At 49.2% G+C, this 25,682-nt stretch overlaps 1 protein-coding gene across 3 annotated transcripts in view; it reads right to left on the bottom strand.

The window, feature by feature from the left end:
* DPF3 (double PHD fingers 3) overlaps window positions 1-25,682 on the bottom strand; it is a gene marked incomplete at its 5' end in the record, with an annotated part of 250,104 nt that overhangs the window by 66,528 nt on the left and 157,894 nt on the right. For all 3 annotated transcript variants that reach the window (XR_013813379.1, XM_079767944.1, XM_079767945.1), the window contains 2 exons: window positions 4,747-4,884; window positions 24,441-24,519. Coding sequence is in view for 2 of the 3 variants with exons in the window: in XM_079767944.1 (XP_079624070.1) it covers window positions 4,747-4,884; window positions 24,441-24,519 (217 nt within the window). The remainder of the gene's footprint in view (window positions 1-4,746; window positions 4,885-24,440; window positions 24,520-25,682) is intronic.

The following is a 25,682-nucleotide window of genomic DNA, read 5'->3' on the forward strand; positions in this document are numbered from 1 at the left end:
CTCCCAGTTGTCTGATGCGCCATGCTACTTCATACCTCCCTGCCTTTGTACGTGCAGGTACCTCCATCTCCTGAAACCTTCCTCCTCATTCCTCAAGGGCTACCATAAATGTCACCTCCTCAATGAAGCCTCTACAAATCCCCTAATGCAGTGGTGCTCAAGCTTTAGTGGCACCAGAATGCCCTGAAGGGCTTCTTGAAACACGGGTCCCCACCCTCAGAGTCTCTGTTTCAGGAGGTCCGCTGGAGCCAAGAATCTGCATTTCCAACAAGTCCCAGCTGCTGCTGCTGCCCTGAGAGCACACCTGCCCGACGGGGTGGACGTGTACTGTGTGTGCCTCATAGCCTGTGCTCCCTCACCCACACTGCACGTGCCCTAGTACACATGCCCACGCAAGACTGGGAGCTGCTCAAGGACAGGGAACAAGGCAGCACTGAGTGCATGGCTACTAAACCAATGGATGGATGGATGGATGGATGGATGGATGGACAGATGAATGGATTAGACTGAACGTATTCACATAGCTTTTCCATCCAGGTTTAGGACCTCATAAATGCTCACACCCACCCCAAAATACCTTTAACCCTTTGCACTCACTTGCTTTTTTCTCGATTCCTTTATTCTAATGCTAACCGTGTCGAGTCACACTCGACATCCAAGTGCAAAAGGTTAAAACATCATCTGTAACAGATTCCCATTGCACAGAGAAGGTAAAAAGAAATTCAAGAAGAGTTTCGACCTTGTAAGCCTGTGTCAAAGGAGTTTGGAGTTCTAATCCAGCGCTCTTTCTGCTACCTTGGCCCCACTGGGGCTGTTTACCAAAGTGGCATTAAAAGAGTCCCAACAGAATGCTTCTGAGACACCTCTCAGAATCCTACCCGCCCAAGCACTCCCTCTCTTACACACACACACACACACACACACACACACACACACACACACACACACAGTGATTTCATTTATAGAAAGGAGATGAAGGTGGTAAGAGAAATGGAGGAAGAAAGAAGAATCCAGCCTCCCACAGGGAGAGAAGGGCAGCAGCTCAGGTGGGGAAGACCTCATCAGAAAAGCACTCGCTCCCCAGGGGAGTGTTGGAGCTCCAAGCAGCCCTGGGGTGCCCGTAGTTGAGGCAGACAGGCAAGGGCACAGAGGAAAGGGGACAAGCCTACAGGAGACCGAGAAATGTGTGCGGGGGGGGGGGGGGGGGGGATAAGAGACTAGGAGAGGAACAAAGGACAGAGAGCATCAGCTGGGAGGGGGCAGGAGGACGGGAGGAATGGCAGTCAATGCTGAGCTGGCAGCACAGGGCAGCTTGGCTGGGGGAAGGTCAATGCCAGCTCCACTCTGCCCTTTCAGCAGCAGCAGGCGCAGGGATGAGCAATGGGCTCCGCTGGAGACACAGTTGGGGGAGATGCAGCGAGGGACAGCAGGAGGACCAAAGTCAAAAGGCCTCTCTGCTGCAGGTGGTGCAAGCCAGCTGCCCAGAGCCCTAGACACGCCTGCGTCTGTAGGGCTGTCTTTCCCAGAGGCCTGTGCTCACCAGCAGCTCGGGTCAGGCTAAAGAGGGAAAAGTCAGCATTCCCACCGCACTGGCATCCAGCGTCCAGACCCGTTCCTGAGGGACTGCAGATTAGCCTCGAGGATTAAGCTCCCCTGCCTCCCTCCCCCCACTCCACAAGCCCTGCCAAGGGAGGATCCCAGAGCTGAGACCTTAGGAGGCTGCAGAGCTGTCACATTCGATTCACCACACAGCCCCAGTGGCATTTAGGGGCAGGACGGATGGGAGCCCACCCCCACCGCAAGCAGTGGGAGCAGCTAATGACTGGGTGTTAAGGATGCTGGCAATTAGTGCTCCCGAGAAAATGGTTGGGGGCTGCTCACCGGGGGAATGCGGAGGAAACCAAGCACACGTTCGGAGCAGCACGCTGACGAGGGGCCAGTGTGGTGCAGAGAATCTGGGGAAAATTGCTGTCTCTCAGATTCATCCAGGGAAACGGGGGAAGAGGAAAAGGACGGCTTCTATGGACATTGAAGGCCTTTCTGCCCCACCCTCCCCAGTAGTCAAATTGAGGTCAATCACAAAGGGGGCACTGAGAGGAGATGTCATTAAAAAGGTGTTTGTGAGGCTTCTGGAACCTTCCTTGTGAGAGGAGGCCCCAGAGGAGCCCAGGTAGAGTTATTCCTTTCTCTGCAGTTTCAAATCCTTGGGTAGGCGGATGATCCTTTTAAAGAACCCATTCCTCATCAGCAAGGAGGGAAGGAAGAGAAAGGTTCAGAGGGGCTGGAGCGGTGTGCTCACTAACAGACCCACAGGGAGAGGAGAACAAGCGTCGGGATGAGATTTGTTAGGAAGTGTCTCCATCTGGAAGGAAGGAAGGAGGGAAGACACCGCTTCCTTGCCGAGCAAAGCCATCTGGCCTCAAGGTGAGGACATGAGGAGGCAGGAGACACTGACCCCGGAGAGTATGTGAGGAAATCCTGGGGGACAGAGAAAACTATGCAAGGGCCCACCTCCGAAGTCAACAGCCTGCGGGAGGGGACCGCAGGAAGAGCTAAGGAGGCTGTCTCGAGCCACTGAGGGCGCGCAGTATACCTGAGGGGCCAAAGGAGCCTTCCCCCGCTGTGGCCATCACTGTGCACACACAAGAGAGACAGACAAAGGAGAAGCATTCCAGACCCTTAGTGGGAGGAGAGCACCTACACACAGGAGCGAATGCCTGGCCTTTGAGAGGAGATGTCAAGGAGATAAGCCAGCACTGGAGGAGAGAAATAATGGCAACCTAATAAATACTTTAGAGAGAGCAACCATGGCCAAGAAATGCTTTCCAGACAGCAACCCAATCAAAGTCACTCCCAGCCTCCTCCTGATAGAAGATAATAGCTGCACCTTCACCACTCAGATGAGAGAAGGGATAAGAGGAGAGACATGGAAATGCAAATATTTTCCTTTCTGAACAGCAAGGGTGACTGGACCAAAGGAACGTCACCCTAGAGAGGTTGGCACTGAAGCTACTCAGCAGCTGGTGAGGAGCAGTGGGCAGAGGTGTCAGTCCCTCCTGCCCTGCTTTTCCAGGTCTGTCCATACGACAACACTAGGTAAGAAAACACACAAGTCTGGAACCCTGAAAGCTAGTAAGAAGGAAATGTTTTAGGGGCCGAACTGTGTCCCCCACAATTCATATGTTGAAGCCAATACCTCAGGAAGGGATTATATTTGGAGGTAGGGCCAGTAAAGAGGTAATTCAAGAAGAAAAGCGAAGGAGGAGGAGGAGGAGGAGGAGGAGGAGGAGGAGGAGGAGGAGGAGACAGAGAAGGAGAAGGAGAAGGAGAAGGAGAAGGAGAAGGAGAAGGAGAAGGAGAAGGAGAAGGAGAAGGAGAAGGAGAAGGAGAAGGAGAAGGAGAAGGAGAAGGAGAAGAAGGAGAAGAGCTCAAATAAAACTGTTAGGAGGGCCCCAATCCAATCTGACTGTTGTCTCTATGAGCACAGGAAATATGGACACACACAGAGACAGCAGGTGCACATGCACAGAGGGACGGCCATGTGCGGAGGCAACAGGAAGGCAGCCATCCACAAGCCAAGGAGAGAGGCCCCAGGAAAACCCAACCCTGCCAGCACATTGATCTGGGACTTCAGCCTCCAGAACTGTAAGAAAATAAATCTGTGTCCTTTAAGCCACCCACTCTGTTGTACTTTGTTATGGCAGCCTGAGCATAATGACACAGAAGGCAGTATGACAAGGAAAGGGTGGGGTGGGGGTTAGGTGAAAACCCACACGAGTCCAAAGAAAGGTCTTGGCCAAGGATTGTGTAAATTATTTCAAATATTTGGTGAAGGCAGCCAATAAACATCAATTGACTGAAATGTAGAGGAATCACTTTCAAATCCTAGAGTCTGAATATTTTTAAAGGTCTGTCTGATCCCTTTAATTACACTGAATTATTCACTTTAAGACCGCCTATCAGCCAATCTTGTGAAAAAAAATAATAGAAAACACATGGCATGTCCACAATTATTGTTTACCTAATGATCTTAGAATGCCCACATCTTGAAGTAAGTCCTCAAGGTTCCATTATCCCATCCCATAAGGAATGCTAAAGAGGCTAAGCCCTTTTTGACTCCCTAAATCATAACTGGATGTTGAGGAAAGAAAGAATAGAAATGAAAAAACAAATCTTAGGGATCATTTGGGGTCTTCGAGCCCAACATCCCAAATATCAAGTGCACCCAGATCATGTTTGCTGATTGAGTACTCAGGCAAAGAGCATGGAGGCTCCAGGGCAGTATTTCTAAGGCAAAATTGTAGACCCTATAACAGGCAAGGCAATAAATCAAGAATCTTCTACATCTCTTGGTGGCCAAGGAGACATCTGGAGTATCTGTATGAACGGACATAGCCGAGGGATATGCTCAGGTCAGCAGCTGTGAAGGGATCGTCTGGAGCTGAGGAAGAGGCGCAGCTCTGGCATCTGACAATGGCCAGGTAAGGACATTTCCCTTGTGCCTTAGCACTCCCCTTCCTTCCTCGGAGAGCAGAGCTTGCAGTGCCACTCCAGCCCAGCTTACTCTCAGCCTAGGACTCAGCTGACCCACAAGGGCAGCGGGGGCTGAGTTGAAAGAGCCAACCCACCACAGGACATTGAGACCAACCCACGGTCATTACCAGATGTCACAGGTAATTAAAGGAATGCTCCACAGCCCTGCCCACCCACTTCATAACTGCCCCAACCCAAAAGCTGGGAACTCACGTCTGTGGTTCTCATTTCTGTGGTTGGGTGGGGACCGGGTCTCCTGGTCTTGAGCTTCATCCCCCTCCTCGCTGGCCAGGTGAGTGTGAGCGTAGTGGTAGCTGAGTCCTGGTCGGTTCTTGTAGCGCTTGCCACAGACTAGAGAGGGAAAGAGGAAAGAAAGGAAAAACATAAATGTCAGCAACCTCTATAGCCTCTGCCATCATTCTCCCAGGTAGTGACTCTCATCCATCCATTCCTGAGTTGGGGTTCCTTTAGAAAGTTTTTGCCACCCCCAATCCCTTACTCCCTGGACAGGACCAAAACCACTCTAACAACATGGGTCCGTGTAAAGCAAAACCACAGAAGTAGAAGATGCAAGTTGGGTGAGAGCGCCATCATTTCCTAGCTGTAAGACCCTAGGCAAGTCACTTACCCTCTCTGTGCCTGCTTCTTGGAAGAAAAATGGGATAATAGTACTTACCTCATAGGGCTGTTGGTGATGAGGTAATCTCTATGCAAAGCATTAGAACATGGTAATGGTGATGATTATTTTAACTCTGAAGGTTGGACTGGGAGTCTATCCATCCAACACCCCATGGCACAGATAGAGCAAGTGAGGCCCAGCAAGGCTAAGTGATTTGCCTGGGAACACACAGCTAGTTGTGGCAGAGCCACTAGAACCCAGGACTCCTGGATTCCTGTGCATTACTTCATCCGCCTTCCTGCGGTGGACTCTGCCTGGAGTAGAAAAGCTTGATCTGGATAACATTCTTAATGTATCACTCAGTGATTTCATGTTCCACTTCCACCATGGAAACCATGAAGCCAAGGCATGTTTGGTAGATGTGGGGCAACCAAGAGCTTATGCCCTTGATGCCCTGGCATCCCAATACCCCAAATCTCTAATAATGTGTCCTTGCAAGCACTACTTCTCAAATGGACACTCTGAGACAAGGGCAATAAGCAACATAAATATGTCCAAGAAGAAAGGGGGGCAGTTCTATTGGTTAAATGCTCAGTATCTGAGAAGTCTGGCTAAATAACTTTAGACCAGATCACCACCCCCAACCTCACCCAACAATATCTCGGCTCTGAGAGGAATGACACTGCTGGTAGCAGAAGCCTCCAGGGTCTTCTGGTAAAAGTCCTGTGCCAACCCTCGCATCAGGTCCCCACCTTTCCCCAGCAGAGCCAACCCCCGCCCCCCGCCCCCCCGCTGCCGATCTGTGGAAAAATCTGAAGTTGCGAGCTTTAAGAGACTCTTTACACATGACTGTGTTATAGTAGTGAGTGTAAATATTGCAGAAGGTAAAAGAGTACAGACTTCATCCTCAGACCTGGTTCAAATGCTAGTTCCAGGTGCCCAAGCTGACCGGCTGTGTGACCTCCATAGTATAGAGAAGATCTGTTCCCAGCCATCTTACCCAATTCCTTTATTATTTCTGGTAGGGTTTCTTTTCTTGCTAAATTCTCTTAGTTTTTTCAGGTATTACAACCATTAGCAAAAAAAAAAAAAGATGTCATCTCTTCTTTCTCATATTTGTACAAACTATTTTATCTTCTTAGCTTAATTAGTTTGTGAGAAGCACTAACCCGACACTTAAAAATAGCAAAAGTAAGATTTTCCTATTTTAATGCCATTGGATTTAGTGTTTCACTTATTCGAATAAAATATGTGGCTAATTTTTAGTCTTTATTGAATTTAAGTAGTTTCTCTTATTCCTGCTTTAGAGCTTTATTATAGAATTCTATTGACTGCTCTTTCAGCACCTACTCATATATGACTCTGGTTTGTTGATAGTGAATTATGTTGATTTCCTAATGTCTCCTACTATTGAACCAAGAATGCACTCCATTTGGTCAGAGTGTATTAGCCATTTGACACACTGCAGCACTCTATTCACTAATATTGCATTTTGCACCTATGGTTATGTTGACTTGAGGAGTTTTGCTGAGAGAAATTAGACAAGACATATAATCTCTCTGTGCCTCCTTTCTGATCTGAAAATGATGACAGTACTACTTACCATGAAGGATGGTTAAAGGAATTATAAGTCATATTTATAAACTATCTCACTTAGTACCCAGTACATAAAAGATTCCTAATAGATGGCAGTGAGGGGTGAGAGGCGTCGGCTTGGTCTGCCATGCCATTAGTACCAAACACTCCAGAAAGGGGGACTTGGACCCTTGCCTCACACTACAGAATGTGGCAATTGCTTTAACTTTCTTAGTAAGGTGAAGGTCTGAGATTCAAGCTGGTGACCTAGTGACTATACATTTAAGTCCTACAATTTGCTACTTACATTATCTCCCTCTCCCTGCTGTAAATATTGCAAAAAAATTTTAAATGGTACTACACATCTCAATTCCATTTGCCTCAGGAAGTGGGACCTAAAGAGGTCCCTGGGGCGTCCTCTGGGCTTGCTTGTGGCTTTTTCTAGTTAACCTTTTAAATGTCATGAGGTCAATGAACAGCAAATTATGGGTCATTAGATATAAATCCATTTCATCACCAAGTATACTGATGGTAAGGAATAAATGTTGATTAAAATAAGAATGATAATATCAGTATTTACATGGGGAAACCTCGGCTGCCTGCAGATCTCCCTCTATAAACCCCTCAGCATTTAATTTCTGCCGTTTTGTTATGTCAATTACCATTGTCTTCCTTAATCACAGAATTTCAGGATCTCAATACCATTTGGTCTAATTATCTATCAAATCGTTTTATTCCCATGAATACTCTAGAAGGCTCCCCTGGACCAAGTCCAACAATGGGGATTCACTACCCGTCCAAGTAGGCATTTCTTCTTTGGACTCCTTGAATTAGTTATATCTGTACTAGAGGGCCTCTCTTAAGGACAGTTTCACAATGATTTCATCTTGATATCAGTAATTCCACCTCATATGTAGCCATGCACGCATTACACCAGGGGTCCTCAAACTTTTTAAACAGGGGGCCAGTTCACTGTCCCTCAGACCGTTGGAGGGCCGGACTATAGTTTAAAAAAAAACTATGAACAAATTCCTATGCACACTGCACATATCTTATTTTGAAGTAAAAAAAACAAAACGGCAAAAACACCCGCATGTGGCCCACGGGCCATAGTTTGAGGACACCTGCATTACACCTTCAAAACATATTCACTGAATAGTTGATGAATGAACACAGAAACACTTTGTACAAAAGCCTAGAGTGGGGAGGAGGTAAGTGTGTAGAATCTGATGTAACTATCCACATTAATCTCATACCAATAGTCCTTGAAACCTACAAAAATGAAGCAAAAAGATTCCCATATCTCCTTCCCCAACACCACAGAGAGTAACGACTTTTAGAGCAAAGCCTTTTGCTAGAAGAGAGAGTCTCAGAGTGGTCCCCAGACCAGCACCATCAGCATCACCTGGGAACTTGTAAGAAATGCGAATTCTTGGGCTCCATCCCAGACTTACTGACTCAAAGTCTTGGGGTGGAGCCTGGTGATCTGTGTTTTAACCAGCCCACCAGGTGATGCATGCTAACATTTGAAAAACACTCTGCTAGAAGGCTGGTATATTTAGGCTTGACTCTGCCTGCCCTGCATGCACCTGTCCTTTTGAATGGACGGCAGTGGCCGGCGAGGACAGTGAGAGGCTGCCCTGAGACCTGTGGTCACTATTAGAAGAAAAGATCCAGGCAGCACAACAAGGTCCTGGAAGCCAGACCCCTTTCCCATGGTCCCTATATATAGGCTCTCCAGATGGAGTTTCATTTTCCCCTCACCTGCTTCTACCATCTCATTTAAAACAAAACAAAACACTATTAACCATCTAACATGGGGGGCCAGGCATGTGGCACCAGAAAAAGAAGAGTTAAATGAGCCCCACTCCCCTCCTTCAAGGGGCTCAAAGTCTAGCAGAGGAAGCCTACAAGCCGAGGAAGCAGGAAGGTGGGATAAATGCACCGGAGGGAATCACGCACCCTGCAAAGAGGGGCCAGCACCTGGGCCTGGGGGTGGGGGTGGCTTCCCGGAGGAGGTGGGAGGAGCTGCGGCTTGAGAAATGAGCAGGATAGCACCAGGCAGACAAAGCACAGCACCTGTTTTCAACTTGATTACCTTTTCCAGTCAAATCTCTCAGATTGCTTTCACCCATTCCGAGTATATAATCAAATGTGGCAAAGTCTTCAGTAACCTGCGGGGCACTGTGACTCGTGGGAACACCATCTTCTTAACCCAATTCCGCCCTCGATGATCAGGAGGTTCCTACTTCATCTGTGGATGTCTCTGCACTGTCTATCCTCCAATTTTCTGAAATGTTTTGATCAATTACAAGTTTTCTGAAAACTACTCCTGCGATGGGTGACCAACACACAAACAGCACAGACTTGGGCACCTGCTCAGCCATCTTCCCTCGCAAACACCGAGGACCCACTGACCAAGTCAGAACTTTTCATGCGCACTGAGGGTCCCTACTTTAATTTTCTACGTGTGAGACAATGCGGACTTCAGGATGAAAGAGGGTTTAAAGAGAGAGAATCTGGTAGAAAGGAGTCCGTTTAAACAGCAAGGAGATGCCTAGAAAGACTAACACAGTCTTCCTGGCCATGTGCTATCCAGCCACATCTGGCTCCCCTGCCCCATCCTGCCTCCCCTGCCTAATCCACCTCCCAGCCCCATCCACCTCCTCAGTCTCTTCCCATCTCCCTGCCTCATCCGATGCCACATTTCACCTCCTTCTCAGCCCTCCCCTCCCACTCACTGGCCTTTCCATTTCTTGAATATTTTTCTTCCCAGCACAGAGCACTGGCACAAGCTTTTTCCTCTGCCTAAACTGTCTCCCACACCAAGTTGCCTGGTTAATGCCTCCTTATCCTTCAGATCTTGGTTCAAATGTCCTTCCCCTGGGAAGTCTTTCCAATCAAAATTAGGATCCCGGTTTGTTACCTTCCCAGAACTACTCATGTACCAATATGTGTCCCTCCCACTGGCTGGGAGCACGGCAGCCCCTGTGTGTTTGCACACTGTCTGACATTCCCAGGGAGCAGCACAGGGCCAGATTCATGGCCAGCACTCAGTATCAGCTAAAGGAAAAAATAAAAACACCCATCTTTCTGACTCGGGCAACTTGGTAAGAGAATGCGGGAAAAGAATGAGTTCAGTCTGGGGCTGGCTTACATACCTGGAGCTTGGGAAGGATTTATGGATTTTGGAGTTAGCAGGGTGGTGAAATAAGTGAGGGACATGGAGAGGAGAGATGATGGAGGGAGAGATGAAAGGTGTGAACACAGGAGACATCTCAGAAAACCGTGGTTTTTCCGAGTTGGGTAGAAAAAGAAAAACTGGTGTCTAACAAGTTAGTTAAGAAAGACTCGTACAGCAGTCAGCAACACAGAGGAGCAGGGTTTCCAGACGACAGAAGCAATACCGCCAATCCTGGCTAACTACCGAGCGGGTGCCATTCCCAGGCCTGCTCCAGTGCTTCAAGCACATTCACTCACAGCAATCTCCCCCGTCCTACAGACGAGCGGACTCGGGCACACAGGCAGAACCAGAACAGTGTCGGATGCCTAAGGGTCAAGAAAAATGGGGCTTCCGAAGAGACCACTGGGTTTAGCAATTAGGTGAACTTAATGCGCAGGGAACCTGCAACCCTGTGGAAGAGGAGGCGAGATAGGGAGCTCCTGGGAAGGAGGAAGCAGTGATGGGCCCAACAGATTGTCCCTTCCAGTATGGCTGTGGAAGGGAAAGAGTGAGGCTGATGGCGGATGGGCCTGTGGGGTCAGGGAGGCTGAGCGGGCCTGTCCTTTACAGCAGCGGCCGCCAGGCTTTCGGGCCTCACGGACCACCAGCAGTCTGCGGACCACCGGTTGGCGACCGCTGCTTTACAGAGTAGCTCCTTGTGCAGGATCATGGGCTCAAGGGAGAGAGAAGGGGGAGGAGAGGGGATAAGAAAGTCAGGGTTAGAAGGGATTAGAGATAATGAAGCAAGATGCCTGACCCCAAAAGGAAGCTGCTGACCCAAGTCCCAGTCCTTGGAATGACTTCATCCTAGGGACAAGAGGTTGCTAAGATTTATTATAGTTGAACTGCATCCAGATCAGACTGCTGCATTTAGATGAGAAGAAATGCCTTGGAAATCCTGACTGACTGGCTTGAAAGAGAAGGAAAATCGCCTTCTGTATTTCATCCTATCTCCCTACCACTCTGACCACTTATGGGCGTGTGACCTGCGCATTCAGACAGGGTCCCGGGCTCAGAAGGGCCCCACGCTTGGTTTAATGCTTTCCTGTCACCATCTTGAAATTCTTAATACTTATAAACAAAGGGGCTCTCGTTTTCATTTTGCACTAGGCCCCGCAAATTAGGTAGCTGGTTCTGGAAACCTGCGGGACCAGGGGTGGAGATCTGGGGCTGGCTATGCCAAACAGCCAGCTTGGTAACATAATTGCTGCCACGATGAACCCTGGCAGGACCCAATCAGTCCTGAGTCAGGAGTAAAATTCCCCCCCCCCCCCCCCCCCCCGGAGGTAATCTTGGAAATCTGGCCAGAGTGGTTAGCCACACAGCAGTGGTCCTGTCAGCACCACAGCTGCTCTGGCCCTGCTCTGGGGTCGGCCCTGCCTCAGAGGGACAGGATCTACAGGGGGTAAGTGGGCAGGCTGGACCTGAACTGTCTGGATTCAGATCCCCGCTCTGCTGCTGACTGACTGTGCGATCTTGGGGGAGTTGCTAAACCTCTCTGTGCTTCAGCATCCTCTCTGGGCTGATCATGACAGCACACCTACCTCACAGTTGTGAGGGCTACGTGAGAGAATTCATTTAAACAGTGCCTGGCTCACAGTACGTCTCAGCCATAGTCAGCTGTTGTTATCACCACTGCCATCAAAGTGGATCAGCAAAGGAAATAAACCCAAAAGGGGAGGGGGGCTTCTCGTACTTTCTCCTCTGAAGTCTGGGTGATGGAGTTGCAAGAAAAAGAGGATGGGGAGAGATACATTCTGAAATAAAGTATTAGAACCATCTGCTCTCCTTTTATCATGTCAGCAATCTCACTCTGGAATTATCTGTCATGCAGAATCAGACGGAGCCCCAAGACTGCTGAAGCATTCAGACAGGGCTGCGCCCCCACCCTCCCACCCGTCTCCTTCCCCGGGGGAAAACTCCCTTGCATCACGCACCTCTGAAGCCATCACCCCGGGGACCAGTCAACCTGCCTGCGCACAACCCAAGGCCCTTCTCTTCACCTTGGCAAGCATGCTCCTGGACCGTGTGTCCCTGGCATGAAGCGCATGGCGAGGAATGGCTGTGACAGTAAGGACGGTCCGGCTTGCCTTCCTCTCGCCTTCCCCCGGAGCGGATCCATCTGTCAAGCTGCAGAAATAGTGCTTGCCCACCTCCCCATGCAGAGCTGGATTCTCCAGGCAGGACCTCCCGTCTGGAGTTATGAATACCTTCAGTGTTGCCCCAGAATATTTACAGCATGCCACCCACTCCAACCCAACCCCACTCACTCCCTGTCTGGGGGAGGAGGGGAGGAGGGGAGGAGGGGAGGAGGGAAGGAGTGGGGGGAAGAGGAGGAGGGAGAACCAGGGGCAGTTTGTGTGAACAAAGCCTGCTGCAGCAGACAGCAGAATCCTTCCTGCCGAGGAGAAGCGGCCGCCTTCCCCACTGATAACTTAATGACTCTGGCACATTTTCATCAGCCCAACTTGGAGCACGCAGTGGGTATCTGAGCCAGTGGTTTCCGAGAGACTGAAAGCAGCGACTGAAAGCAATTACGGGATGAGCGTCCGAGAGACAAAGCCTGGGCCTTGGGAGTCACAGGGCCGCATCTCATTTCCAGCTCTACCCTGTGACACTTAGAACAACCCCAAGGAGGTCACTTCCCTCTCGCTGCAGCTCCTCTGTAAAACCCACCCAGCAATGCCCGTTATCTGCCGAGGCCTCCAAAGCACCACACTTGCAGACAGGCGCACATTCTGACACTGAATCTCACGACAGGTCACAAGGTGAGGATCGGCACCCCCTTTTACAGATGAGGACACTGAGGCTGAGGGAATGGCAGAGCCAGCATTGAACTCAGGTCTGTGCGGCTTTGAAGCACATGACTAAAGATGCGCTTAGTCATTCTCTATTTGCCAAGCTCTGTGCCTGGAGTTGGTCTGTACACACAGCTCCTGCCCTCTGCTTCTGATGGAGTTTGGCCAGCAGGAGGCACCAGCAGGAGAACGGCGGGTGAGATGAGGGAAGCTGGGGATCTGTGCCCTGCCCATCCCTGCCTGGCCAGCGTGCTGGTGCAAGGACTACGCCCTCCACGGCTCTAGCTCCCTGGGAGCAACTTGTCCTTACGTTCCTTGGGACTCAGGATGGGGAAGGCACACCCCCTCCCTTGTCAGTCCCTTTATCTTGCCCATCCCTCCACAATCATTCCCCCAACAAATGCTCTTCCTTTCAGCCTTTCTGAGTGGAACCCTATATCCTTCTGGGGCTGACACAGATAAAACGAGAGGCCATTTTGACAGGATAATCACACCCTACCAGACTGGTTCATAGACATCTGCGTTTCCCCAAACCTGCGAGACAATCCTGTCTTCTCTCTGCTCAACCATTTAGAGGATGGAAGATTGCCTACCACCAACCCCCCAAGTGGGGAGGAGCCCCAAGTGATAAAGCCTTGCCATGGCTCAGCAGGGGACAAAATCCAGGGGATACCACAAAAGGCCACCCGCGCTGACTTGTGTGCTCAGGTAGTGTCAATCCCTATGACTTTTTACTTTTTGTAAAGGTTTTTTTATTAACTGTGTTTTTATTTATTTTAGAGAGAAAGGAAGGGAGAGGGAAGAGATAGAAACATCAATTGGCCTCCTGCACACCTGCCCACAAGCCGGGCATGTGCCCTGACCAGGAATCGAACTGGGGACCTCTTGGTGCATGGGCCGATGCTCAACCACTGAGCCACCCACACCAGCTGGGCAATGCCTATGACTTTTAAATGTCACGGCTTTTCTCAAGAGCCAATGAGGGCTCCACAAGTTTAGGAGATTGGTCCAGTTCCTACAACATTTAGGCAAGTCCAGGTGAGCTCCCCCGCCCCCACCCTCGCGAGCCCAGAGGCAGCAGCGTGGGTGGCCCTCTGCAGACCTGGAGTCTGGCCCTGGCTCTGACACCAACACGAGTGGACAAATCCCATACTTTCTTGGTTGCCACATCTGTAAAACATGGCAGTCGGATCAGATGATCTCTAAGTCTTCCATTCTAGCATTTCACAACTTTGTTTCTCTGGGTCCCCTGAGGCCTGAGTGCCTCCTAAAGCAATTATTCCCTCAACTGTGACAGAAAAACAGTGTAGGCTCCCAGCCATAGCAGCCATTCAGGTGCTGCCTACACGCCTCGCCCCAGGTCCACAGCTGCCTTCCTGTGGCTTATCTATTTCTTCTTCAGAGCCACCTGATGCTTATTTTAAACTGAATTCTTCTAGATAGCAATACATTGGCTAGAGCAGGGGCGGGGTGTAACACCCCAATTTTTCAAAGCCACATTCCTCTGACCCTGGCTCTGCAGGATCCGGAAGTCCTGTGTCTCCATCAAAGGAGGGCATTCTGCTTATTTTAGGAATTTACTGTATGTGAATGTGACTCTGGCTTTAAAAAACAACAAACCAACAAAAATTTGGAAGAACATAAATAAGCAACAAACCTTTCATTTCAAAATATTATATAACCTGATTCTGCATCCCAGGCAGAGAAATGCACAAACTCCCAAAACCAAAGCATTAGATGTGTTAGTGGGACTCTTTCCTGCCCTGCTGGGAAGCAGTAACAGACTTCTGGTGAACTCTGCGGTCAGCTTTCCTGGGTCAGCTAATAGGCTGTGTGATTTAATTTTTCCAATCTCAGTTTCCTTGTCTGTAAAATGGGGATCATAATAGTTCATGCCTCATCTAAATGTTGTAAGAACTGGGTGAGTCCATTCTCATAAGGTGCTTACCAGAGTGCCTAGCACACAACACATGTTCAATAAAGCTTTTTTTAATCCTCACCCGAGGATATTTTTCCATTGGTTTCTAGAGAGAGTGGAAGGGAGGGAAGAGGGGGAGGGAGAAAGAGAGAGAGAGAGAGAGAGAGAGAGAGAGAGAGAGAGAGAGAGAGAGAGAGGAACATTGATGTGAGAGAGACACATCAATTGGCTGCCTCCCACACGAACCTGACCCCTGACCCAGGCCAGGGATCGAGCCTGTAACGGAAGCACTTGCCCTTGAGCAGGAATCGAACCTGAGATTCTAACCACTTAGCAAAATAGGCTAGGGCTATTAAAGCTATTTTTTAAAATATATTTTTATTGACTTCAGAGAGGAAGGGAGAGGGAGAGAGAGATAGAAACATTAATGATGAGAGAATCATTGATCGGCTACCTCCTGCACAACCCGTACTGGGGATCAAGCCCACAAACCTGGGCTTGTGCCCTGACCAGGAATCGAACTGTGACCTCTTGGTTCATAAGTCAACGCTCAACCACCAAGCCACACCGGCCAGGCCCAGGAAAGCTATTTTTGATCATTTACATTTATCAGATCGCTGCCCTGGTCCCGACAGTTCCAGCAGCCAATGCACAGAACAGACTAGGAGCCCAGCTTAGGTAAAGTAAGTACCCTTTCTTAACTTAGCGTAAAGAACGTACGTCCTTATTGAGCATGTGAACCAGGAAGTGAGCTGTTTTTACACGCCATCTCCTTAGCCCTCCTGAAAACCTTCTAAAGTTAATCTTATTTTCCGCACTTGACAGAAAAAGAAACCGAGGCTCAGAGAGGTTTTGGGATTTGTGCAAGGTCATGGCTAGGAAGTGGCATGGCAAAGATTCAAACCCTGGGCTTTTGACTGGAGAACCATCTTCTTCTGACCACCATCCCTTGTAGGGACAGTATCTTTGATTCCTATTCTAGTGAGTTCTACATTAGCATGCCTTTAGTTAGCTCGAAGGGTAAAGTCTAAATTCTCTTTTAATCCTACAATTAAAAACAATGTCAATAAATATAATTGTCAATATTTGGGGGGAAGGGAAATGGAGAAAGGTAAAAAGTCAGACCAGTTGCCCTAAGGTGTGGCAGCGCCGAAATATTTGGGACTGGCCAGCATGCCCTCTCTCTCAGGCTCTCTGGGTGTGTGCCTGGCATAAATGCTGCCTCAATACAGAGCTGGCTTTATTTGTGAGCCCCAAGCTCTCTAGTGTGTCTCATTGACCCTTACCTGAGGCAGGCCCTCATCCACCTACAACAATGGTATAAGTGCTTCACTTTCTTTGGGGAAACAAACGTCCATTAATACCTGTTAGACGTTTCTGAGTGTCCTGCAAGTTTCCACAAACTCATATGTCACAATGTTGTCACTCCCCAAGGACCTGCTTGGCATCCTAGAGAAGCACCCTGACACACCAGCCAGCAACCCCTGACCACTCCCTCCCCTGGATTCCTGCGGCGCTCACTGTCCAGTCAATGAAATATGCCCGGCAGTGTGTCTCCTCCCGTGCAATATCAGCCTTATCTTTCCAACTATCTCAGAGTCCGAGAAAACAAGGAAGAGGAAACGATGAAAGAAACATTCATGAAGCACAAGCCACGTGCAAACATCTTTACTCTCATTATCACACGTAGTTTTCCCAACCAGCTACCATCCCCACTCCACAGCTAAGGAAACGGAGACTCTGGGCCCAAGTGATTTTCTTTAAAATCCCCGATAATAAGCAGAACAGCCGCAATTTGACCTTAGCCTTCTCACTCCAAAGCCAGTGCTCACTGTTTTTCCCCGGCTCTCTTTAACCTGGGCGGCAATGGCCAGCGCCTACTTCCCTCCATCCGCACCACGATTTCAAATGAGAGAAATCAAAGGCTGTGCACCAGGCTCTTTGACCTCGCAATTCTGCTTCTAGGAAACAACCGAAGCGTTATGCAAAGATCTAGCTGCAATATTGTTTGTAATACAAACTGTCTAAACATCCACAAGTGGAACACTGAGCAAACGGTGGCATTCAGTACTTAGGCACTGGATGCCCTAAAATGTCAACATAAAAATAACTTTATTGACAAGGAAAGATGTTCTTCATGTATTTTAAATGGGGGGAGAGGAGATTAAAATGATGTGTATCATATATATATATATATATGTGTGTGTGTGTATATATATATATATATATGTATATATATATATATATATATATATATATATATATATTTATAGTGTGTGTGTGTGTGTGTGTGTTATGTGTAGACAGATACCAGAAGCCTAAAATAGTATACAACAAAACAAAATGTAAGTTATCTCTGAGGTGTAAGATTATGGGTGATTTTTATTTTTCTCTTTATGCTTATCTATAATTTTTTATTTTTCTGCAATGAACATATACTATTTCTATTAAAAATTTTTAAATAAAAAGAACCTCTACAAATGTTAATATCTACCTTCTTCTTGGTCATCCACATCTTAATAGGAATTATTTGCCACAAAGTTCCCATCAAGTAACAGCTGGCTGAGAACAAGGTTCTAACTGGATGAGCCAATAATTCGAGAGGGTGTGAGTTATAGCCCAGAAGAGGCGAACCTAGGTTTGGTGGCCAATGGGCAAGATTCCTGGGAATGCTAGAGGGTGGGGCCAGTGGGAGGGGGAAGGCAGGCAGTGGGAGCAAAGGAAAAAGGGAAATGAGGACATCAAAGAGCAACTTCAGCCTCTCCCCAGCCCTGCCTCTGGCCAGCCCTGCTGGGACACTCCAACCTGTGTCCATGACATGCTGGCATTTAAATATTTAAACAGACCCAGCTTCACTATAACAAATGCACTCAATCTCCAGGGATCAATCCCATGCCACAGGCCCTGCTCCACAAATCAAGTTTCTGGGGCGCAGAGCCTTTCCCACCCACCCCCCACCCCCCACCCCCCACGCAAGGACCTGCAAGATAATAGCTGTGACAACTGAGTGATGAGCCCGGCTTCCCTTCAGTGACAAGGGCAGCCAGCCTGAAGGCCGCAGTTATTGGCTTTTCCACTGCAGCTTGAAGCGAAAAGCGCATGAGTCTTAGAGAATGTGGAGCCTAATGCCCTCAAAAAAATTTTTAATAAGACTGCAATAGTCATCTGATTCTCCCTGTGCGCTCAGGTATGGGGAAACCGAGAGGAATTTTAAGGAGGTTGCAGTCAAGCAGATTTTCTGGGACTGCCTTAGGTGCGAGCTGTGCCTGCCCGGTGCACAGCCCTCCCATCCTGCAGCTCCTCTGCGCCTGCGCAAGGCAGAGATCCTGTGATATCCCACAGTCTGACACCTTGCCTCCTGGGTGAGGAGTCTCATTGTTAAGCCACTGCCTGAGAAGAAAGGAGCCCACCCTGGAGGGAAGGAGTGTTGATTGGGAAGGTCAAAGACTCAAGAAAGGAAGCTGCCTCACTGACAAGTGAGGAAAGTGGTGCCATGGCCATTGAGGGTGGAACCAGGGCCAGACCCTGATTTCTTGGCTTTTTGCCCCATAACCTTCCTCCCTCCAGTAAGCCAAGAAGAGCAAGAAGGGACCCCAGACCTTATTCTGCCACTGCCCCCAACTGGACATGGTCACTGCACTGGGTTTCTAGAAGGGAGGTAATACTGCAGAGGTCACGGTTTTAGTCACAGGCCATACCCAATCAGCAATGCATGTCTGTGGGGTACGGACGGAGGAGAACCAGGTTCTTAACTGATGTGGAGGCTGAGTGGACAGACTCCCTCCTGACGTGTGAATACAGGCCATGACTCAGAGAGAAGTCACGCTCCCAGCCTTTTGTCATTAACCTACCTGATGCCTCAGTTTGGGGGGTGGGAGGGTAGGGGAAGAATTTAAAAGGCTCAGAATTCTGTAATCCATTCCATTCCACTGCAATTGTCATTACTACCTGACTCCAGCTTGCCAATCTGACACCAAGAAGCCACCTGTCAACAGTGAGCCAGGCCTCACCTCATAAACCGGGCGCGCAGGGAGAACCAAACTCCAGGCAGGAGGACACATTTCATCCGCAGTTTGTGTGGTGGCGTCCTGAGGGATGCCAGCTCCCGACTTGGAGAGACCAGGACCCTTATCCCAGCTTTAGCATCAACCAGCTGTGTGGCCTTGGACAAATCCCTTCACCTCTCTGAGCATCAGTTTCTTTCACAGAAAAAGTGAGGTCACCTGTCCCTACCTTTCAAGGTTCATGTGAGGATTTACAGAAACAATGTATGTGCAATGCTTAGCCCAGTGCTCTGCACACGGTAAGCACCCGTTAGCAGGAGTCATCACCGTGATCGGGGGGTGGCGGGGGGGTGGGGGCGGGGGGCAGGGACTGGGAACAAAAGACTAAGTGCTGGAGAGGATGTGGAGAAACTGGAAAACTTGCACACTGTCAGTGAGAATGCAAAACCGTGAGGCTGCTGTGGGAAGCAGTACGGAGGCTCCTGAAAAAATTAAAAATAGAACTACAATTAGATCCAGCAACCCCACTCCTGGGTATTTATTCAAAAGAACCGAAATCAGGGTCTCAAAGAGATATCAGCACTCCTACGTTCACTGCAGCTCTATGCACAGGAGCCAGGTGTGGAAACGACCTAGGTGTCCAATGGGTGAATAAAAAGGAAGGAAATGAGGGATGTACATACAATGGAATTCTATTTGTCCTTTAAAAGGGGGAAATTCTTCAATGTGCGACAACATGGATGAACCTTGAGGACATTACACTAAGTGAACTATCCAATCACAGAAAAAAACAAATACTGCCTGATTCCACAACGATGAAGTATCTTAAAAAGTCAAATTCATAGCAATAGAGTGGAACGGGCCTAAGTTTGCATCAAGCAAGAGGAATAAGCTCTAGAGATCTGCTATACAACATTGCACCTACAGGCAACAATGCATATTGTACACTTAGAAATTTGTTAAAAGGGTAGGTCTCATGTTAAATGTTCTTTAAATTAAACATTTAAGTGTTAAATGTTCCATATTAACATTAATTTTTAAGGGGGGAAAAAAAAACTTCACAAATCACTTCCACTGTGCCCAGCAAAAGGGAAAATGCCTGTTTTGCTCCTCCCCAAATGGCTAAGGCTTAGAGACAAAATGCTCTTCCTCTCCCTGAATCTCACCCCATTACTACCACCATCTTTCTTATGATGCCCCTTGAACAAAGAAAATGGAAACTCAAGTCTCTCGTCAGGAGTCTGCCCCGATGATGCTAACAGAAAACGCAAGGTCAGGCGCAGTTAGGAAGAGAAGAGGCAAACTCTCGAAATGATTTTTAAAACATCCCAGTAGCCCAAACCCGAGGATTCCTTTCATATGTCTATCTCCAGTTATCATACCACATATAAAAGAGGGCTAACGATACTATTAGGATTTAAAGCTATTAAGTTAATTAATGTCAAGTGCTGGATTGCTGAGTTTGATATGGGACTGCTGAGTTTTATAGCAACGCTGAACGAATCGGAAAGATTCTAAAGAGACCAACTAAAACAGTGATGCAAGCCAGCGGCACTCTGCCTGGAGAATTCCTGGAGACTACAGAACTTCCAGATGCAAAAAGCAGGGAATAAAAAAGGGCTGAGCAGTCGGCCAGAAACCTTCGAATTCGGATGAAATAGACCAGTCATTCTGAATAGTCAGTATTTCTAGGTTCCCCCTCAGAGGCTCTCAAAAGATGCAGGGTCCTGAGCCTGCTCCCAGGTTCTGATGCAAGTGGTCTGGTGAGAGGCCGGGGAATCTACGTTATAATAAACATGTAGGTTATCTCTGGGCTGATAGTCCAAAGCCACACTTTGACAAACATGACCGCCTTTCCCACAAAGTTCTCTATTCAGTGGCTTTGTTTGTGGGTAAGGAACACTTCTCCTTCAGCACGAGACTGGAAGGGAAGAAGCGGAACTTTAATCTTTAAGCTTGGTAAATGCTCAGGATAATTACTAGAGACTGGAAAATGAAGTGTCCATCTACACACACACCATGGGTTGGGTAAAAAATAAATTATGTTCAGATGATTTAATGTTTCTCTGAGATGAAATAAATTCAATGGCTGAGTGAAAGGCAATAGGCAAACTATCTATCACCTGAAGTTAACGGCTAAGCTAATATTTCAACCACCCATCTTGAAAGGGAAGCTTGGGCCAAGAACATAACAGGGCAACTATATTTAGACATATAACCCAGGAAGGGTTAAATACAATCACATCTGAAATTATTGCTACTCCACATAAACCCGGAAGGAGGTGGTGGGGTCCAGGTGGCCTAATATTTTCAAAAATAACTTGAAAGATGGAGTGGGGATTATGCAAATCAAACCACAGATGATACAAAAATGGTAGCAATCAGGAATCCGTGGAGAATAAAATTTAACTATTGGGCAATGTCTTTAAAATTGCCTTTATTGAATCCTATATATTGAAGTCACATATTATTATATGTCTTTATTGAGACTCAATAGGGCCCAATGCAAAGTGATTTATGGACAAAGAAATAATCAAACGCATCAGTCGAAAAGAGCACACACATAGAGAGGCATTAGCTACCTCTGACCGTGTGGGAAGTCACGGCACACAGTGCAATGGGGCGGTCAGATACTTCCACACCCTAGAGATGTGGGCGGCGTTAAGAAGTGATGTGTAAGATAAACAAGGAAACGTGTGTGTTACTTTTTCAGCCAAACAGCCTTGGTGCTACTTCCCCTGGGAGTGCTGGAAGGGAATTCAGAGCAGGCTGTCGCAGAGGTTAGGGGACGTACCCCAGGTAAACTGAGGATACAAGGGGAGGTTAAGAGCACCTCCAGAACAGACAAAATCTCAACGTACCTGTTTGATGGGGAAAGATGCACGAAAGAAAGGGAGCCTATAGAAGAGAAACATTTCCGTTCCTGTTAGGGAGAAACAATCATTCCAAGCACTATTCGAAGCATGGAAGAAAGGTCAGCTTATGGTAACACCATCCCTGGGGACATTCAAGGAGGCGACCAGACACCTCTCTACTTAGGATGCATTAGAGATTATTAAAAGCATTCCTTGCTGAGTACTGGGGTGCAGAGTGGGCCTCATGACCTCTCCAAAGGTCATTTCTATCCCAAAGGATCACATGTCTGAAGGGCACCAGATAAAAATAAAGTCTATTAATCACTGAGCTGCCACACAATTTCCTAAGAGAGCCAGAAAGAGAAGGGCAATCCAGGGTGGACCTTGCTCCCCCGAGAGAGGAAAGGGAGGCAGAGCCTGTGCAGGCAGAGCCAAGAAGTCCGACAGGGAGACTTCCAGAAAGCCCACATCAGGCCGGTAATCAGGCCTCCAAGTTCCACAGCATAAACAGGAGGAGGAAAAGACCCTGTGGGGAGGGGAACAGGAAAAGCAAATGGCATCACAAGCCCTAAACAAAGCCACCGGAGATGGGGGAGAGGGTGTGATGCAAGCACTTTGTGCAGAAAGAGGGGGCCAGGCAAGAGAGGGACACCACAAAGGGCGCTTTGTGGAGGCAGATGGCAAAGGAGTGGGGAGAGGGGCTGAGAGGTGGGTGAAGGACACGTGGTGTGTCTGGGAATATAGGGGCCTATCATTGGCTGAGAACCCGATGAAAGGTGTAGCGATAGAGCAAAAAGTAATTCCACTATCTATGTGGCACAAAAATCACATAATAAAAATAAAGTTTTTAAAAGAGGAACAGCGAGGCAAAGCCCCAGTTCCAAAGCAGCTGCTGGCACTCTTGTTGGCAACTTGCTGACACAGTCGGGAAGCCCATTTGGTGGGGGCCTGAGGACCTCCCCAGGGCCAGCTTGGGCTTTGATGAACCCCATTTAGGAAGCAAGACCCAGGCCAAAGCAGGCACCTCCTGGTATGGCAAGAAGGATCAGGCCCCAGGCCCTGCTCTCTCCTCATCCTAAAATGGAATTGCTTTGGGACAGAGATGTTACCTGCAGTTGTGTCATGAATGTCATCTGCACAGTGTGTTAAGAAGCCAAGTGGATTAACCGAAGAACTTATATACATATATGTGTAACCCATGGACACAGACCCATAGTGCGGTGCAGGCCTGGGGGTGGGGTGGGATGGGGCGGACCTGAGGTGGAGCGGGGGCATCTGTAATACTTTCAACAATAAAGATAAATTAAAAAATAATAATAAGCCAAGTAAGGATCATGGAGTTTGAGGTCTTCTAGCAAAATGTTCTCCAACCAGCTGTCACCTCACTGGCCACAGAAGAACTTTTTGAAATCAAGAGTATAGTGAAAAAGGAGGAAAATGGCACCACCTCCGAAGTACCCACTAAGCCCCATCTTCCCAAGTTCTCCCCCTACTCTCACAGAGACTGCAAACACTGACGAGATGGACGGAACACCGGAAGGGATCACTGCACCAGGACGGAACACCGGAAGGAACCACTGCACCAGGACGGGACACCCGGAAGGGACCACTGCACCAGGACGGGACACCCGGAAGGGACCACTGCACCAGGACGGGACACCGGAAGGGCCCACTGCACCAGGACGGGACACCGGAAGGGACCCCTGCACCAGGACGGGACACCGGAAGGGACCCCTGCACCAGGACGGGACACCGGAAGGGACCCCTGCACCAGGACGGGACACCGGAAGGGACCCCTGCACCAGGACGGGACACCGGAAGGGACCCCTGCACCAGGACGGGACACCGGAAGGGACCACTGCAACAGGACGGGACACCGGAAGGGACCACTGCAACAGGACGGGACACCGGAAGGGACCACTGCACCAGGAGGGGACACCGGAAGGGACCCCTGCACCAGGATGGAACACCGGAAGGGACCACTGTACCAGGATGGGACAACAGAAGGGATCACTGCATCAGGGCCCTGCCTCAGCCATTTTGCTGCCATTCTCACCACAGCACATTGTGCCCATGGCAGAGCTCTGCATCCTCAGAGAGAGGAGAAGATGGGAAGGGAAGATGGTCAGGGAATGCGGTTTTGAGGGCTGCCCTGGCCATGGAGTGAGCAGATGGTGCTTGATACAGTGAGAAGATAACTAGGGCAGGGACTTTAAACCCACCACCCAATGCTCTGGCTGGTGAGAAAGACAAAAGCTCTCCAGCTGACAGCAAAGCCTATACCACTGACCCCAGTCCCTGGTCCACCCACCACCACTGCTCCCGGCACTCTCTCCCTCGGTCCTCCCCAGCTCTGCCTGCAGACCCCAAACCCAGGAGCCAGGCAGCCGCTTGTCCAAAAGATGTTTCTGAATCAGGCAAGAAAGGCTGGAGATGGATGGAGGCCCATTTATTAACTAAGTAAAGAAGTGGTAACTTGCCCTATGTAGGACAGGAGGAAGAGAAAAAGAAAAGGAAAGGGAAACAAATGAAAAGCCACAGGAACCAAGTACTTTTGTTGGAGGATTCTGAGTTATGCTTTTGTTTGTAATTCTCTGAAGTAGAGAAAGAAATAGGGGATCTTAAGGAGACAGAGTGACAGACACAGAGACAGAGAAAAGCTACAAGGAAGGGGACTGCCAGAGAGAGGAACACAGCACCCAAGGCCTCCCACGTGCTCTCCTCATGCAGAAACATGAGGGCAGAGAGGAGGTGGTGACTGAGGGGAGGTGCAGGCATGGGAGCTGGGGTGCGGGCCCCAGAGGAGGAGCCAGCAAGCCTGGGGCTGGGGGCTGCCAGGCAGGGAAGCACAGGAATGGTGGGGACAGGGGTAAGGGCAGGGGCAGGAGAAGGAAGGCGGCGTCGCCTGTACTTACTGTCACAGACGTAAGGTTTGTCGTGGTCTTCCTGAGAGGCGGGGTCATGCCTCCTCCTGCCGCCTGCAGAGCCACGGGCCTGGGGAGACATTGGGGTTTCACGTTGCTTGTTATTCTGATCATCACCACAGGTCCTGAGCATGTACTCTGTGAGGCCCCGAGTGCTTCACCTGCACCTCCTCCTTCCTCTTCCATCACATCTGTGCCCATCCCAACCCCATTTTACAGGCCAGGAAACTAAGACCCAGGGAAGTGAGGTAACTTACCCCAAATCGCTCAGCTACTCACAGATCCCAGAGGGAGACACTACTACGGGCTCCACTTAACAGATCAGAAGACTGAGGCAACTGGAGAGGGTACGTAGCTTGGGTAAGGTCACTCAGCTACTAAGTGCAGAGCCAGGAAATTAACTCAGACAGTCTCGCTGCAAAGCCTCTACTGACCAAATGGCCATACTCTCCTGCTGCTAGTGGGGCCTCTTCCTCCAACTCCTGAGCCTTGCAGCTTTGTTGCTACCAAATGGAGATGCCAACTGGCTCCCGTCAGCTGACCAGATGATGGGCGTGTTGGAGCAAGTAGCGTAATTACAGTTATCAGGCCAAGCCCCTTTGTTCACACTCCCCCACTCAAGTCTCTCAAGAGCCAGCCAGGCCTGGCACCAGGGCACAGGGCATGAGCCCGGGGGATGTGAGGAGCTCCCCTCCCCCAGCTCAGCCAACTCCAAAGGGGCGGGCTTCGGCTGAGGCCTCTCTGTGCGGTCTGCCGTGAGCCTCCAGCCAGTGACAGAACCCTTATCTGCTCACGGCCTCCTGAAGCTGGACCACTGATACCAGCACCCGTGTGCACCTCCAGAAAGGGTTGGCACAGCCTGGGCAGGGGGTGGGCTGAGCTCTACCTCGAGGCTAGAAGAGACCAGCTAGAGAGGAGCAGGCAGCTCTGCGGCCCGGGACAGTAGCTGCAAGAATGCAGCAAGGTTTATTTTTAAAACTTTGGAAGTCCCACACTGGTCACGTGTGTAGCACCCTAGCCTCCTCAGGGTCATTCTCTGGTAATGAGGAGCAGTACCAACCCAGGAAAGGGCGTGCTGGGTCTTTGGGGACAGAGAGAAAGGCACAGCAGATGAGAAGTAAAATGGCAGCAACCTGGAATGCAGGGAAGATGGGGAAGTCCCAGGGGCCTGGCCTGGAAAAGTAGCCCCGGGGACTTCAGGGTCAAAAGGCCTGAGATGGTTGCTTGTGTATG

The sequence above is a fragment of the Cnephaeus nilssonii genome (genome assembly GCF_951640355.1).
Source record: "Cnephaeus nilssonii genome assembly, chromosome: 4".
Lineage (NCBI taxonomy): Eukaryota > Metazoa > Chordata > Mammalia > Chiroptera > Vespertilionidae > Cnephaeus > Cnephaeus nilssonii.